The sequence below is a fragment of the Malaclemys terrapin genome, chromosome 6 (genome assembly GCF_027887155.1).
Source record: "Malaclemys terrapin pileata isolate rMalTer1 chromosome 6, rMalTer1.hap1, whole genome shotgun sequence".
Classification (NCBI taxonomy): domain Eukaryota; kingdom Metazoa; phylum Chordata; order Testudines; family Emydidae; genus Malaclemys; species Malaclemys terrapin.
The window spans coordinates 53,481,768-53,498,440 of NC_071510.1; the positions used below are offsets into that span (position 1 = coordinate 53,481,768).

A 16,673-nucleotide genomic window follows, 5' to 3' on the forward strand; every position below is an offset into this window, starting at 1 on the left:
TGAGAGATACAAATTTTTTACATGAATGCAAAAAACTGATGACACCATAGGGCAATATGTCACAGAATTAAGGAAACTCAGTAAAATCTGTGACTTTGGTGACCTGGTAGAGTCTCTGGTTAGAGAGAATCATTTGTGGCATTAAAAACAATGTGTAAAGAGAGATGCTCCTCCATGAAAAAGATTTAACTTTAGAAAAAGCTCTCCAAATATGCAGGGCAGCAGAAATTGAGAAAGAACAAGCCAAAGAACTGAATTACACAGAAGGGATTATCCATATACTATGTACTAAAGAATATAGCCAGAATAGGTTAAATCAGAAAGTGGAACCACTCACTATGAAAATCACTGATCGGGGGAAAACTAGATACAGACGGTTAAGTGGAAGTTGTGGATCACAGCATGGCCCCAAACAATGTGTTGCCTTTGGGAAACTCTGTCATAAATGTGGGGGAAATAATCATTTTGCAAAATGCTGCAGCTCCCAAATGCAGAAAAGTCAAGTGCATTCAGTTAAAGACAGTCTGGTTGAGGAGATTTTCCATAGACGTACTGGGATCTACCAAGCTTTTTGATAGAAACTGGATACTACCTATGACATTGAATGGAACAATTATTCCACTGAAATGGACACAGGAGCTCAGGTTAATATGCTGTTTGAACAAGATTATGAGAGACTGAAAATAAGACCAAAACTGGAACCAATAAAAATAAAGGTCACTGGTTATTCTGGAATTAATATACCAGTGAAGCGGAAGTGCATTGCTAGCAACCACCATAAAAACACCATGTACAGGCTCCCTTTCATTGTAGTGCCAAAGAAAGTGACACCAATTTTAGACCTGGCTGCATGTGAGAAACTCAGTCTGGTAAAATGGGTGCTCTCCCTGCAAGATCATACTGAACCTGGCTATGAGGCACTCTGTCAGGAATATTATGACCTGTTTCAAGAGTTGGGTTGCTTGCAGGGTGAACATACAACCTGGATAAACAAGCAGGTCCCTCCAGTTACCTATCCATGTAGAAAGGTGCCATTTGCATTCCATGATAAATTCAAAGCTGAGCTTGCAAGGATGGAAGCAATGCAAGTAATACAAAAAACTGAGAAGCCAAAAAAATGGGTGAGCTCCCTAGTCACTGTGGAGAAAAATAACAGTCAGCTACACCTATGCTTAGATACCAGACACCTCAACAAGGCTATAAAAAGAGAACATTTCAAACTACCAACCAGAGAAGAGATTATGGCTCAATTTGTAAATAATCAATATTTCAATAAATTGGATGCATCCTCAGGATTTTGGCAGCTAAAATTAATTTAAAAAGCTCAAAGCTATGCAAATGTAATACCCTATTTGGAAGATATACATTTTTACTCTTATCCTTCGGCACAGTTTCAACATCAGAAATGTACCACAAAGCCATACATATGATCTATGAACATATTAATGGTGTTGACACCTCAGTGGATGACATCATCATCGGGGGATCAATGAAAGGAGCATGATCGTAGACTTTAGGAAGCCCTGGATGCAACTAGAGCTGCAAACCTCAAACTAAATAGGGAGAAATGTGTTTATGGGGTTACAGAACTGACTTTTGTTGGGGACATTATTTTCAATGAAGGTGTAAAACCTGATAAGAGGAAGATTTCAGCCACTGAACTGATTCCATGTTCCCAGGCAAAGAAAGATGTCCAACGGTTCCTGGGAATGGTTAATTATCTTGGAAAATTCATACCTAATTTATCTACCAAAGCACCGGCTTTGAGAAAACTTCTAGAGAATAAAAATGAATGGTATTGGAGTGCATAACCGGAGGAATCATGGGAAGGTTTAGATTACTGCCACACCAACAGTCTCCTTTAGGCAGTTTAATTGTCCAAACTTGAAACAATTCTTCAGCTTACCCTAGGCTATAACTCCCAGAGGATTTTCCCCTTTATCTTTCACATTCTTACTGCCTCTCCTTCCAGGAGACACTGGCAGTCCTGCTACTCCTGATTCTCTGCCCTGTTCCCAAAGTACCAACCCCCGAGACCTTTTCTCTCTGGAGGCCCCTTTTCAGAACAGGTCCTCACTGCCTCCCCTCCCAGGGGACCCTGGCAGTCCTGCATCCTAGCTCTGACCCACAAGGTCTCCCTCACTGAGAGTCCTCCTCCTTTCCCTGACCCAGAAGCCCACTTCTAAAGCCAAATCTGGGTAAGCTACTTGTAATACCGGTGCATTGGCTCTGCTCCCTCTTAAAGGGTCCAGTATAACACTATACAAATTTAAATATACTTTCTTCAAAGCTAAAATAATTTTTAAAATATAAAATAACAATTCTGATAGATAACTTAAGTCTAACATCTCTGGCCTTTTTGCATGACCTAAACTTAGTGTATGTGACATGTGACTAGTCCTTAGCTTTACGCAGATGACAGTTAATTATAGAATCACAGTGTATTTTATTAAATATATGTATTTTTGTCATTTTTTGAGAATCAGTTTCTTTAAAATCTTCAGTGTCAGGATGCTGACCAAGAAACACATCCTATAAGCCATATAACTATGATTTACAATGCAAGCATTTAATGCTGAAATACAAGGTTATAGCCCTAAATCTAAATAACAGACTCATTTCAGTTAGAAGAGAACTCTAGTGAGTCATCTTGTCCATCAACCTATATCCTAGAAGGACTGATTGATTCCAGTAAAGTTTCCAGCAACATAGTTTATCCATTGTTTGATTCTCAATTACAAATGGCAGCTATCAACTAGACACTTTAAATAGGACATTATTACTGCTCTTTAGAAAAATGACTTGATATAAAAGTTTTAATTAGCTGAACATTTATTCTGGTAGAATGGATAATAAACAGTGCCCAGCAGAAGATAATAACCCATAAAGTATTTATTTGTCAATACTGTAGTCACAGAGAAAGCTACTTGTATATTACAGTACAATCCACATGAATGGAACTTGATTATGTCACTTCAGGATTGTACAGCATGAGAATTCCACCCAGCCATGCCCATCATTTCCTTCAGAGCTCTCTGGGGTTGTCAAGCCAAGGAAGAGCCAATGCTAAGCCAGGCCTTTTCATACTTTGCTGGCAGGCTTCCCTGTCCTCTGAAATTTCATTTATCAGAAGATTTCAGCTGTCCCCTAAGTCCTTCAGATAAATGGTGTTACACCATATTGGCATAATTGGTATTCAACTGTTGTTATCATTGCCAGATAACCAGGAACTTTATACAAAACCATGTACTTGGTTCTTTGCATATTTATAAATAGGTAAAACTGTAAAGAAATACTAATTACTAAATTACTTGAACTACTATAGGATCAAATAGTTTCAGTGCAAAACATTTCTTTTATTGTGAATGAGCTGAAGGAACTGAAATTAGATACAGTAAAAAAAAACAACTCTTAACAGGATTTACATTGAATAGCAATATATTTTCAATGTAACCAACTTCATTTAGTTGGCAGCATAATAAATAACACAAAGTGAAGGTTACAAAGATGACACTGTACAACATCAGCTTTGAATTCTTTTCTATAGCTATAAAAAACATGAAAGATGAATAAATTGCTCAGAATCACTCACTGTTGGTTACTGTAACCAAGCCTAGGAAACCTCAACCATTCAACAATCCTCATGCCCCGACCCAGCCTCTCAGGAGCAGCATTTAAGGAGGGATTGCAATTCCTTTCAGCCTTGATTGAGTTCCCAAGGTGTTACTACATACTACTTCTCCTTCCCTTAAGGACAGAAGCCTCTTTCCTCTCTCCATGGTGCCCAATAATAGTTTCCCCACATAAGCGGTCAACATATCAAATTCCCAACAAGAAAAGTGCATTTGACATAGACTAGAAAAAAAAAGAGAAAATAAAAACATTAACCAGAAATGTAAAAACCACAAAAACTAGGAAGGCTGAAGAATTAGTTATATAGAATATCAGTTAAATTACCCTAGGACTTTGCTTATTACCAAGTGTCTCACTCTCCTTCTCAGCCTAATGGACTCTCAGCCAATCTCTGGTCCTACTTGTGGGCCATTTGCTGAGAAAGGACTGGGATGTGAGGTCTGTGTCTATGTTTAGGTATTTGTGCCTGACATACACAGCCATAAATAAAATGCAAAAGCCTTGTCTACACATTGCATTAGTGATCACCAGCTGGGGTGTAAATTTTGTGAACACCAGCATGTTGCACACTAACTGTCCATGTAGACCCTGCTGGCCTGCATTAAAAGTTCCTAGGGCGCATTGATATAGTCAGAAATAGTACCACATCAGCACACACTTGGGACCTTTTAGTGCATCCCAGCAGGGTCCACAAGGACAGTTAGTGTGCAAAATGCTGATGTATACTAGAGTTTATACTCCAGCTGGCATGCAACAATGCATCATCTAGACAAGTCCCCACACACAAACACATCTCCAATAAAAAAGGCAGGCTTATCTACGTGCACACAGGAAGTCTGTGTGCGCCAGGGTGTGACTTTTTGCTTAAGTAAAAACAGGTTCTTAGTTTTCCCTCCCAAAAAAACTTTTTCGCTGTGCGTCATCTTTCAACCCATTCCAACAGGAATAGATAACAAATAATACCTTATTTGATTGTCTTCTTCCAGTTCTGTATGCACAGCTATTAGTCTTAATGATCCTCCAACACATTCAGCACAGATATGTGTTCCCTCTAATGACTTTTAGTACACCACTGGTGAGATCATTGAGGCATGATCTTTAAAAAGGGGGGAAAGGAGAACCCAAGGAGTTATAGACCAGTCAGTCTAATTTTGATACCTAGAAAGATACTGGAAAAATTACAATAAAAATTTGTAAACATCTAAAAGATAATAGCACCCTGTATATAATAGCCAACATGGATTTGTTAAGAACAAATCATCGCAAATCATTCTTATTTCCTTCTTTGACTGGGATACTAGCCTAGTGGATGGGAGGAAGCAGTCGATATGTTATATCTTTATTTTTTTAGTAATGCTTCTGACACAGTCCCACATGACAGTCTCATAAACAAACTAGGAAAATGTGGTCTAGATGAAATTACTATAAGATGGATATACAACTGGTTATCAGTGGCTCTCTGTCAATTGGGAGGACCTATCTAATGGGTCCTATAGGGGTCTGTCCCAGGTCCAGTATTATACAATATTTTCATTAATGCCTTGGATGATGAAGTAGAGAGTATGCTTTGCAACTGACACAAAGCTGGGAGAGATTGCAAGCACTTTGGAGGACATGATTAGAATTCAAAATGACCTTAACAAATTAGAAAATTGGTCTGAAATCAACAAGATAAAATGCAATAAAGACAAGTGCAAAGAACTACATTTAGGAAACAAAAATCAAATGCACAGCTACAAAATGGGGGAAACTGGCTAGCTGGTAGTGCTGAAGAAAAGGATCTGGAGGCTATAGTGGATCACAAATTGAACATGAACCAAAAATGGGTGAATTGGTTGATCACAGGATGACTAAGAGCAGCCAAAGCAATGCAGCTGTGAAAAAAGGTAATGCAATTCTAGCATGTATCAGGTGAGGTATTTCCAATAGAGACAGGGGAAGTTTTTATGCCATTATATAAGGCACTAGTGAGACTTCATCTAAAATACCTTGTGCAATTCTGGTCTCCCTTGTTAAAAAAAGGTGAATTTAAACTGGAACAGGTGCAGAGAAGGATTACTAGGATGATCTGAGGAATGGAAAAACCTACCTTATCAAAGGAGATTCAAAGAGCTTGGCTTGTTTAGCCTGACCAAAAGAAGGCTAAGGGGAGATATGAATGCTCTCTATAAATATACCAGAAGAATAAATACCAGGGAGGGAGAGGAGTTATTTAAGTTAAGCACCAAGTGGACACAAGAACAAATGGATATACACTGGCCATCAACAAGTTTAGGCTTGAAATTAGACAAAGGTTTCTAACCATCAGAGGATGAAGTTCGGGAACAGCCTCCCAAGGGGAGCAGTGGGGGCAAAAGCCCTAACTGGTTTTAAGACTCATCTTGATAATTTTAAGGAGGGGATATCATGATGAGACTGCCTACAGCAGCAAATATCTCCAACAGCCAGTGATGGGACACTAAATGGGGAGGGCTCTGAGTTACTACGAGGAATTCTTTCCAGGTATCTGGCTGGTGGGTCTTGCTCACATGCTCAGGGTCTAACTGATCACCATATTTGGGGTAGGAAAGAAATTTCCCCCTGGGTCAGATTGGCAGAGACCCTGTTGCAAAAAAGGCTAATATCATTTTGGGGTGTACTAATATATGCAAGACACAGGAGGTAATTGTTTCACTCTACTCAGCACTGGTGAAGCCTCAGCTGGAGTATTGTGTCCAGTTTTGGGTACCACACTTTAAGAAAGTTGGGGACAAACTGGAGGGAGTCCAGAGGAAAGCAACAAAAATTATAAAAGGTTTAGAAAACTGGGCATGTTTAGTCTTGAGAAAAGAAAATCAAGTGGGGACATAACAACACTATTCAAATATGTTAAGGACTGTTTGAAGAGGACTGTGATCAACTATTCTTTATGTCCACTGAAGGTAAGACAAGAAGTAACCAGCTTAATCTGTACTGAGGGAGATTTAGGATAGATATTAGGGGAAACTTTCTAACTATAAAGAATAGTAAAGCACAGTTACCAAGGGAGGTTTTTGAATCCCCATCGTTGGAGGATTTTAAGAACAGACTGCTCAAACACCCCTCATGGTGTCTGGTGTAGGTATACTTGGTCCTGCCTCAGCGCAAGGGGGGTGAACTAGATGACCTCTTCTGGTCCCCCTCCAGCCCTACATTTCTATGATTCTATTATAGCTAGCCAACCTTTGTGATCAATTTGGCCCCAAGCCACCAATAAAAGTATCGACCGCTAAATTTCCAGACTGCCATACCAGAGTGCTGCAGAAGGCAGGCATCCTCCTATAAAAGGAAGGTCTAGATTGCTGCAGTGTACTGAAAAAAACAATTCTTCAGAGTGATGAACAGATAAAGATTGATCAAAGCAGCAATGCACAAACAAGGGAATATTACAGAAGCCTCTGGCAATATCTGTAAAATCCACAATTTATGTTTTGTTAACCTTTTCAATTTAGGAGTTTTCTAACATATTGCACATAATTGCTTCTGAAAAGCTTTTCTATGGCTTCAACACACATGAATTATAAAGACAGCTGAAACTAAGTGATTGTGAGTTTTCCAGTCCGGTGTTGCAGATCATTACTGAAACTGATACATTGTAAGTGCCTGATCATGCTATTTGAGCCACATGGCTGGACATTTGCGCTAGCACAGAACCTAGGGCTTAAGATGGTTAGAATAAACTAACCTTGATTTTTCCATCCTAGGGTATCTTGTCCAGGGACAGAGATAATGGAAGGATCACCAGTAATAAACATATCCTATCACACCCTTTTGCAAGAGTTTGTTTCTTGAATCATTTAGCCCCAGACATTTTTCTCCCCTCCCCAGACCCCACACACTTAGTACTGATTAAAGGGCAGGAGCAACAGGCTGCAAGAGCAAAAGAGAAGATTACTCACCTTGTGCAGTAACTGAGGTCCTTCAGGATGGTTGTTCCTGTGGGTGCTCCACTTTCAGTGTCTTGGCACCCTGCGCTTGTAATTGGAGATTTGTAATAGCAGTGCCGCGGTTGGCCACGCATGCATGGCAGCCATCTCGTGCCGCTCCGAGTGGCTACTTAGTGTGCACAGCCAACCGTCCCTTGGTTTCTTCTCTACCCCAGAGAGTCAGCGTGAAGCTTACGAGAGCCAATCTCCTTTCTCTAATGCCAGAATTATGGTTGCCAGGGTTACCATTTTGAAGCACTTTGTCCTTAGAAACTTGTTGAGTTTGCGTAAGCTTGCATGGGTCTCCATCTACCATTCTTTTTCTGTGTGAGAAAATAATGGGAATAAAACCCTTCCCTGTGTTGGAGTGGTACTATTTCCACGGCTCCTAGTTGCAATAGGCAACAGGGTCTCTTGAGAGGGGTCCCTGAAGAGGGACGGGGAAGGTGGGTGGGTAGGGGGAATAAAAATAAATGGGATAGAGTAACCCTTCTGGACAATTTCCAGTACCCATTTGTCTGTAGTGATGTTGTTCCAGACTGGGTAGTGTGGTAGCAGGCGGTCTCCAAAGAGACTGGAGGTCATCTGATAATCTGGCATGGGAGAAGATAGAGGTCTCAAGCCCTTGACCAATATTTCAAAATGATTGACAGGATGTTGAAGATTGAGATGTGGCAGGTTGATTCTGGTTCTGCCTGTGCCTCGCTTGTTTTTGCTTGCAGCGTTGATTGTTTTGTCTCTGGGGCTGGGAGTGCAGGGCGGGACGGAATCTTTGGGTATAAAATCTGCCCTGTTTTTTCTTGTTCAGGAGAATGTAAATACCCAAGGTCTTCAAGGTTGTTCACAAGTCCTTTAAGGTATGAAGAGATGCATCTGTGCTCTCAGCAAATAATTTTTGACCCTCAAAGGGCAGGTCCACAACTGTAGCTTGTACTTCCCTAGGGAATCCAGAGAAGTGGAGCCATGATGCTCAACGCACAACAATGGACATGGCTATGGATCAGACTGCCATCTTGGCAGACTTGAGAGAGGCCTGCAGGGCTGTTCTGGTGATTAAGGAGCCCTCTGTAATGTTGGCTTTGTATTATTCCTTTGCTTCCTCTGGCAGTTGATCAATAAAGGATTTCATTTTGTTGAACAAGTTGTAGGTATATTTTGCTAAAAGAGCTGAGTAATTTGATATATGAAATTGTTACGAGGTCAAGGAGTAAGATTTGCATCCAAAGAGGTCAAGCCTTTTCCAGTCCTTGTCATAAGTCCTTGTTTTCCCCTTTGGTGCACTGCCTCTACGACCAGTGAATTAGGACCGGATGAGTGAACAGGACCTCAGCTCCTTTCGCTGGTACATAGTATTTCTGTCCGAGCATTTACAGGATGGTGAGACAGTGGCAGGTATCTGCCATATTGTCTTTGCGGGGTCCACTGTAGCTGAGTTAATGGGCAGAGCTATCTTTGCTGATCGGGATGCCTGCAAAATGTCAGTGAGTTTGTGCTGGGTCTCTGACAACTCTGCTAGAGAGATGTCCAGGGATTCTGCCTCTCTTTTGAATAAGTTCTGAAAGGATTTAAAGTTGTCACCAGCAGTGACATAATTGTTTCGTCCAGGGATGAGGACAAAATATGGGTGGGTGGCAGTATATCATCTTCAGGGACTTCTTTCAGCTCCTCTCCCTCTTCCTCCTGGGCTTGTGATGGTAGTGGACCCGTGGGTGAAGGGACTTGAGGGGTCCTTGGTGCTGGTGGGTGGGAAGGTTTAAGAGTCTGGGCCCTGTAGATTGCACGTGGGTCCCAGTATGACCAATTGGATGGTATAATGATGGGCAGAGGCATCCATGGTAGTGTCTTCCAGCTGTGCCCTTCCATAGGCGGTTATTGGTGAGAGGGTCCCAGTTTTGGGGAGGAATGATGAGCGGTGTAAAGGCGTGAGTCATCCACTTTGTCCTCGTCACCAGATAGTGGAGGTGCAGATCTAATAGGAGTGCCTATTCGGCTCGGTCCTGGCCTGACTGGGGTGCCATCGGTGCTGAAAGGAGGGGTGGAGGAGATAGCCAGGTCTCCCCGTCTGGTAAAGGGTTGCGGTACTGGGAAGCCTGGTGCCATGGATAGCAGCGTAGTTAGCTCCAATGGTGCTGAGATCTTGTTAGGCTGTCTATATGCAGCAGGTGGCGCCGTTACACTAGCTGGTGTCAAGGTGTTCTTTGGCACTGTCGGTGCTGAGCTAGGGAGCTTAGCTTTAGCTCGTGCACCTGAGTGAGAGCCTGGCCACATCGGTGCCTTGGTTCCTCGGGACATCTTGGTACCGGATGTTCCTGGAGCCTCTCGGTCTGAGGTTCTCGGTGCCGTCAGTACCAGGGCAAATTTCTTGCCAGGAGTCCGCTTCTTTTTAGGGGGCGATGACTGTGACCAATGTTTGGTCACTTTCTTAGGTGCAGGGTCCTTAGACATGGTTTGGGTGGAGCCCCTTGACTGAGGCTGCTGCTGGAGATCGTTGGCCAGGAGGAGTCCTGGACTCTGGGTTGGAGGGATTTCTCCATCATTAATAATTTTAGTTGGAGGTCCCTGGCTTTCAGTGTCCTGGCAGATAGTTTCTTGCAGTGGAAACACTTCTGTGGTACATGGGTTTCCCCGAGACAGTGGATGCACTGAGCATGACATCCGATACAGGAATTGATAGCCTGTAGGTCAGGCAAAGTTTAAAGCCGGGGGAATTAGGCATGCCTGAGGAGGTTCAGGGCTATAGAAAACGGTCGTAGTTCAGTTACCATCGGCGGAGACCCATTAGTTGGGGGGGAGAGAAACAAACAAAATAAAGTTTTGCTTTGTTTTTTTTACCTTTTTTTAGTGTGTAAATAAGGACAGGAAAACGGAAGAAAACCAACAAAAAGGATAAATAAAGATGGGAATATAAGCGATTTATGAAATAGACAGGGGCACTGCTGTCACTCCCACTCAAGCCAAAGGCAGTAGAGCAGGAACTGAGGGACAGTTGGCTGCGCACACTAAGTAGCTGCTTGGAGCAGTACAAGATGGCTGCTGCGCATACATGGCCAACAGGGGCATTGCTACAACAAATCTCTGATTACAAGCACAGGGCGCCAAGACACCAAAAGTGGAATACCCACAGGGACACTCCTCGAAGAAGATGTTTCTACTTTCAGTGAACACTTCTTACTGGTACAGACATCTTCACTCCTTAGATAAATGAACACTGACAGAGCAATGGCAGGGGGAAGCAATATACAGTTTTCTTATTCTTTCCTAAGCATAATAAGAGCCTTGGGCTACTTAATCATTTCCCTTTTAACTTTTTAGAATTAAGTTTTCATTCACATGTTGAAATTAGAGTCTAATCTTTTCACGATGAAAAATCTTTCAAATATATGTTCTGTTCATGTTAATACTTCAAAGTGGCACAGATGTTCAGGGGGCAGGGTGGGAAAATGATAAATGTGAAAAATCCCACTGTTTTTGTTTCTTTCCTGAACAAACTCAAGTTTCTCATAACCCTAAAAGCAAAACAGGTCTGGGTACAGAACTGTCAAACTTCAGCCTCCCACAATTTTTTTCCACTGGTAGAAGGTAGAGTTAGTTGGTAGAGAGACAAGTTCAACAGAATGTCATCTCTCACAAAAGACTTTTTTGCTAATAAATATTAACAACATACCACTGTGTGCCAAATTATCACGCAACTTTTTTCCACCACAAAATCCAGTAGTGAGGACCTGTTTGGACTATTTCACACAATTCATGTAAACTCAATTCATAAAAACAAAAAAGATACAATTATAGATTGTTATAGATATAATTGTGACACTTAAAATGCTGCTTGCATTTAAAGAAAGATAAGTGGTTCCAGCAGTATTCCCCAAAGTAAACCAAATCTCAAACCATGAGGTTTCAAAATGGAAGAACCTCTTGAAGTCCAACCACTGTATGAAGTAAATACCTGAAACCAACCAGATGACACAGGGAGACAAGAAATAAGATACAAATTAAGAGATGGCCAAAGTTTTCCACTTATATTTTTTTTATTAAAATATGACAGTTTACTTAATATGCAATGTCCATAAGTGAATGTATAGTTCCACTTTCTGACAACTCAGCCCACCAAAAGTTATAGCTAGAAGAATGATCAGATATGATGTTTTAAAAAATTATTATCTGTGCTCTTTAAAAATATGTCCTCTGCATTAAATCTATTCAGTGAGATTGTTATATTACCTGTAACAACACCACAGTAATGGTTGTGAGGAGCTAGCTTTTCAGTAACTTTCTCCTCTATGGACCTTTTTCGTCTGTACACCCTGTGCGCGTGACCTGTCACAGCCAAAGTGTGATTGAGTGGCTCAATAAATATGAAGTCCTCGTTAATCTGTATAAACCCCATCTGTAAAGGAAAACAAGAGGGACATATAAGGTATGTAATTTAAAGAAACCACATATGCACACACACACACATATACACCCTGTCCCTCCCCCCAAAAAATCCTTTATTTAAAAAAAATTCATTTTAAGAATCATAGTAGCGAGAATACTATCCTTCCATTTTATTAGCCTCCATCTCAGTGCAATAAACCTCATTCATTTCAACTAAATCTGTGTGGGTTGGTGGCTATGTGCCACTAGCAGATGCACGGTGAAAGATCTGGAATGTTAAAAGTTTGCTTTGGGAGACCCAGGGGTCATTTAAATATGTACAGCATGTACCGCACAATCTATACCCTAGTTTTATAACACACCATGTTGTCATACTTTCTGATAACCAATTTTTAATAAAATAGTTCATATGCAAAGATGAATTTAGGGAGTCTGATGCATCTTTAGCAACTGCACAGAGCTGCAACAGATATGAAATTCTTAAGACCCCTTTTATAGATTTTTAACTTTTTAATTAAAAACAAAATTTTTCTTCAAAAATAATGCATGCATGGTTAAAAACAGAGAAACACTATCTGAGTTGCAGCTTTTTTTAACCTATGTGCCCACACTGGACATGAGATCGTAGTTGAGGTCACCAAAATACTGTAAAAACTGTTATTCTTTTAACTACTACTTACTATGGTTCAACTCAAAACTGTTCAATTTGCCAAAAAAAAAAAAAAAATACCAGTTTATGTCAGAATTACAAAGCATGTAGAAGAACAAAGGTGTTTTTTTTTTTTCTATAAAATACCATCAACAAAACTAGCAGGTAACTTCTAATTCCAGAGATCTTAAAATCTATGAATCTATGAAACACTGTTACTGTACTAAAAAAACCCACCAAAATGGCACATCCAGCTCAAATAAGGAAAGTTCTTCTCCATGTATGCATATAAGTTCCCATTTACACAAAAAAGAGAAGGACTCTCTCTCTTATAGGCAACTTAACTGCATAATCATATTAAAGCAGAGATACTTAATTTCACAATCAGATGTATTAGCTGTACCTCAACTGCTATACTGAGAGTTTTCTGAGGACCAATGCTGAATAGACATAGTAGTTTCATCCTTAACATCCTATAGTATCTTTAAAATAGCTGGATTTATTTGGTTTGAGGTTTGGGGTTTTTTTCATATTTTTTTGTTTATTTTCAGGTTGATTGATATTAATTGGGAGTCTGTTAAATATTAAGTATTTAGGAGGTAAGCAAAGTGCAACTGCCAGGTGGTGCTTTTATACATCCTGTATGTTTTTCTAGTCACCAAAATTGGTCTATTTATATTGAGAATTATATTTTTAAATAACTGGCGGAGTATATGCAGAGCAGACTAATTTTCTCCTGATATTTGTGGATTCAGATATTGAATTTTTAATCTTTATTTTTTTAATGCAATGTCTGTGAAAGGTGCTGAGCAGGCTTGGATATAGAATCTCTTTTCTCAGAACAGGTAAAGAACAAACTGTAGCTGTGCAAACTTCTCCACATCACTGAGCCAATGTGCCTTAGCCCTGGCCTGGAGAAACTGTCCCGAAAAATGAGCGAATAGCTCATTCTCCGTGCTCATTCAATCTGTGGCCTCTTTGCTGAGATGTCTACTTAATGGTGGCATTTGTTTTATGGTGTGACCTGTGTACTAAGGGACTGACTGAGACCATCAACTCATTTCACATTAACTTTGACCACTACTTACTTAGACTGAATGTTAACCTAGTGGTGAATAAATATTATTCCCAATCCCCTGAGTCATTCAAACAGGGAATTGCAAATTGAATATAAAATCTACCAAAGAGCATTAATATCAGCCATACATATTCAGCTGGATAATTCCCAGCTGAATTTGAATAGCCAAATATTCAAACTGTTCATTCTGGCTGCTCTTGAAAATAGCATAATTCTTCTTTCTGAGGCAGCTACTCTGCCTGACTGGCAGTCTACTATTCCTCCATCTCCTGACCACGCAGAGGAGGAGATGAGAAGACATCCCCTCCTCCCTCCCCTCTCCCCAGTAACCAAGATCCCTATTTTTGGTTTCACTGGGAGGGGAGAGAAGAACATCTCCCACCACTGCCTTGAACCTCATGGAGCTGGAGCAGAGTTAAAAAATAACCTTCCATCTCAGTTCCAAGACAACCTCCGATTTGCAAGAAAATAGGGATTTATTTTAGCAGAGTTCACTCTGGCACATCACTCTGCCCTAGAAAGATCATTAACCAGTGATACAATGCCCAGAGGAATGGGGCTAGATGTGACAATGGCTCAGGTAGCCAGGCATCAACATAGTACAGTCCTCAAGTTTGACCCAGCAATTGGGTGTTGATATATGTTGTGTGATAGACCCAGACCAGTTGGGAACAGCAGAGTAGCAGAAGGGAGATATACTGGCCACTGGATAAGTAGTTTTCTGTTCTCTGAGTGACCAGAGCAGGGGCTGCTCCAGGCTAATAGACCACCTGACTCCAATTAACCTGCTAAGAGTCAGGTGAGGCAGTTAAGCACCTGACTCTAATTAAGGCCCCTCTGATGCTATAAAAGGGCTCACTCCAGTCAAGCCAGAGGAGAGGAAGTGAGTGTGAGGAGCTGGGAGCAAGAGGCGCAAGGAGCTGAGAGGGTATGCTGCTGGAGGACTGCGGAGCACAAGCGTTATCAGACATCAGCAGGAAGGTCCGGTGGTGAGGACAAAGAAGGTGTTGGGAGGAGGCCATGGGGAAGAAGCCCAGGGAGTTATAGCTGTCATGCAGCTGTTACAGGAGGCACTATAGACAGCTGCAGTCCACAGGGCCCTGGGCTGGAACCTGGAGTAGAGGGCGGGCCCAGGTTCCCCCCATACCTCCCAACTCTTGATCAAACACAGGAGGAATTGACCTGGACTATAGCTTCTACCAGAGGGGAAGGTCTCCGGACTGTTTCCTGACCCACAGGATGAATCTGTGAAGCGAGCAAATCCGCCAATAAGCACAGGACCCACCAAGGTAGAGGAGGAACTTTGTCACAGTTGCTTGCAAGATGGTATCCGGTCTTTAATCAATACAAACAGTAAAACATTTATGTCATGAAAATACACTTTTAGGGGACCAGCCAGAGCAAGATAAAGAAGCAACATTACCAACCTTTCTAATTGAGTGCATAGGACCTGATTTAGCTTCGACTGAAGTCACTGGAAAGCTTCCCAATGATTTTAATGAGGTGCACCTACCTAGTGGCATATTCCACTCTATCTTTCCATCCATAGATAACAGTTTAAACTAACTGTTTGCTGTACATGTGCATGCCTCCATTTTCAAACAACTTTTTAAGTCATTTTTTTTTCAAATGCAGCAAAGAACTTACTTACTGAAGACCGTCAAAGACAACCTCACTGATCGACCTGATGAACAAACCCTAGCCAAACACCTACTCCTGCCTCTTAATTGCTCCTGCGCAAGCACAATAAGGAGGCAAATGCAATGGAGGTAATATCTTATCCATACCTGGTTGCATCTGCTGAATGTTCAGATACCTTGGTGATATGCATAACATAAATGCGCAGATAATGTGCATATTCTAAGAGGTGTATATATGTCTAATATGTTCCATGGTGCAGGCACCTAACTAAAATGGAAGTTTTCTGTTGCAAATGCTCATATCCCAATTTGTAAAGTCTTATAACTGTCATAAGATAAAAACTTGTAAAACCTCTAGTCCTGAAAGAGGACAATCCCCATGTTGCAATGTCCATTATAATAACCTTACCTGGAGTTCATTTCCTTAAAAACAATGGCATATTCCATTTTTCTATTTGATGAGGGGCTTGATATATATTTGAAGTAACTATTGCAGTCAGTGCACTAAGAGAAAGAAGAGAATGTGCCTGTTCACATTACAAGAGAACTGGCTAGATCCGGTATATGTCCCCGTATAGAAGTGTGGTTCTTGATCTAAGATCCTACATGCAACTCTAAGTCTTTTGCTCAGATTCTGCCTGCTTATTTTCAAAGTCATAGCAAGCCAAGTTCTGTCGAAGGAGCACTCAGACACAAATGAGGAGCATTTAGTGACCACAATCCATCACATACATATACAATCCCCACAGATTTAGCTCCTTAGAGGGGGAAAAGAGAAAACACCAGCAGACTTTCTACCACAATGAGGAAAGGAAGTGGAGAGTAGGGACAAAAGAACACCCACAGGCACACATTATATCCAGAAAGAGGCAGGAGAGAAGGAAGAAATATTCCCATCCTAGCATCCAGGGGTAGAAATGAGTACAGAGACAAAAGTTGCAAAAAAAAGGAGCCCCGAAGTGCCACAGACTAACTATGGCATGATGTCCTGATTTTGTGTTATAATGTTTGCATCATAAAGATCCACTGACATACAGTGATGCTGCATTGTGACAAATGCAGATATGACACAACACAGCCATTATAATGTAATTTCAGGACATTATGCCTGGCTTATTGTATGGCTTCCTATGACCCTATTTAATGAGGAAGTAACTCATCCTTGAGCATTGGAGAATATCACTGAGCTACACTTCGGTGTTAGCGGATCATGGCTGTGTAGTAACCTGTTGGATTGAAATAGTACAACAAAATGCATCTGAGAATTAGCTGCCTCAGTCACCAAATATTCCATTATTTAAAAAAACCTATAAATATACAAAAGTTTCTTTTCTTGTGATTTATATTTCAAA

General features: G+C 41.0%; 1 protein-coding gene across 1 annotated transcript in view; it reads right to left on the minus strand.

The window, feature by feature from the left end:
* Positions 1–16,673, minus strand: part of ADAMTS19 (ADAM metallopeptidase with thrombospondin type 1 motif 19) — a 264,607-nt gene that overhangs the window by 199,472 nt on the left and 48,462 nt on the right. Inside the window, exon 3 of the mRNA XM_054033172.1 lies at positions 11,799–11,964. Coding sequence (XP_053889147.1) covers positions 11,799–11,964 — 166 coding nt within the window. The remainder of the gene's footprint in view (positions 1–11,798; positions 11,965–16,673) is intronic.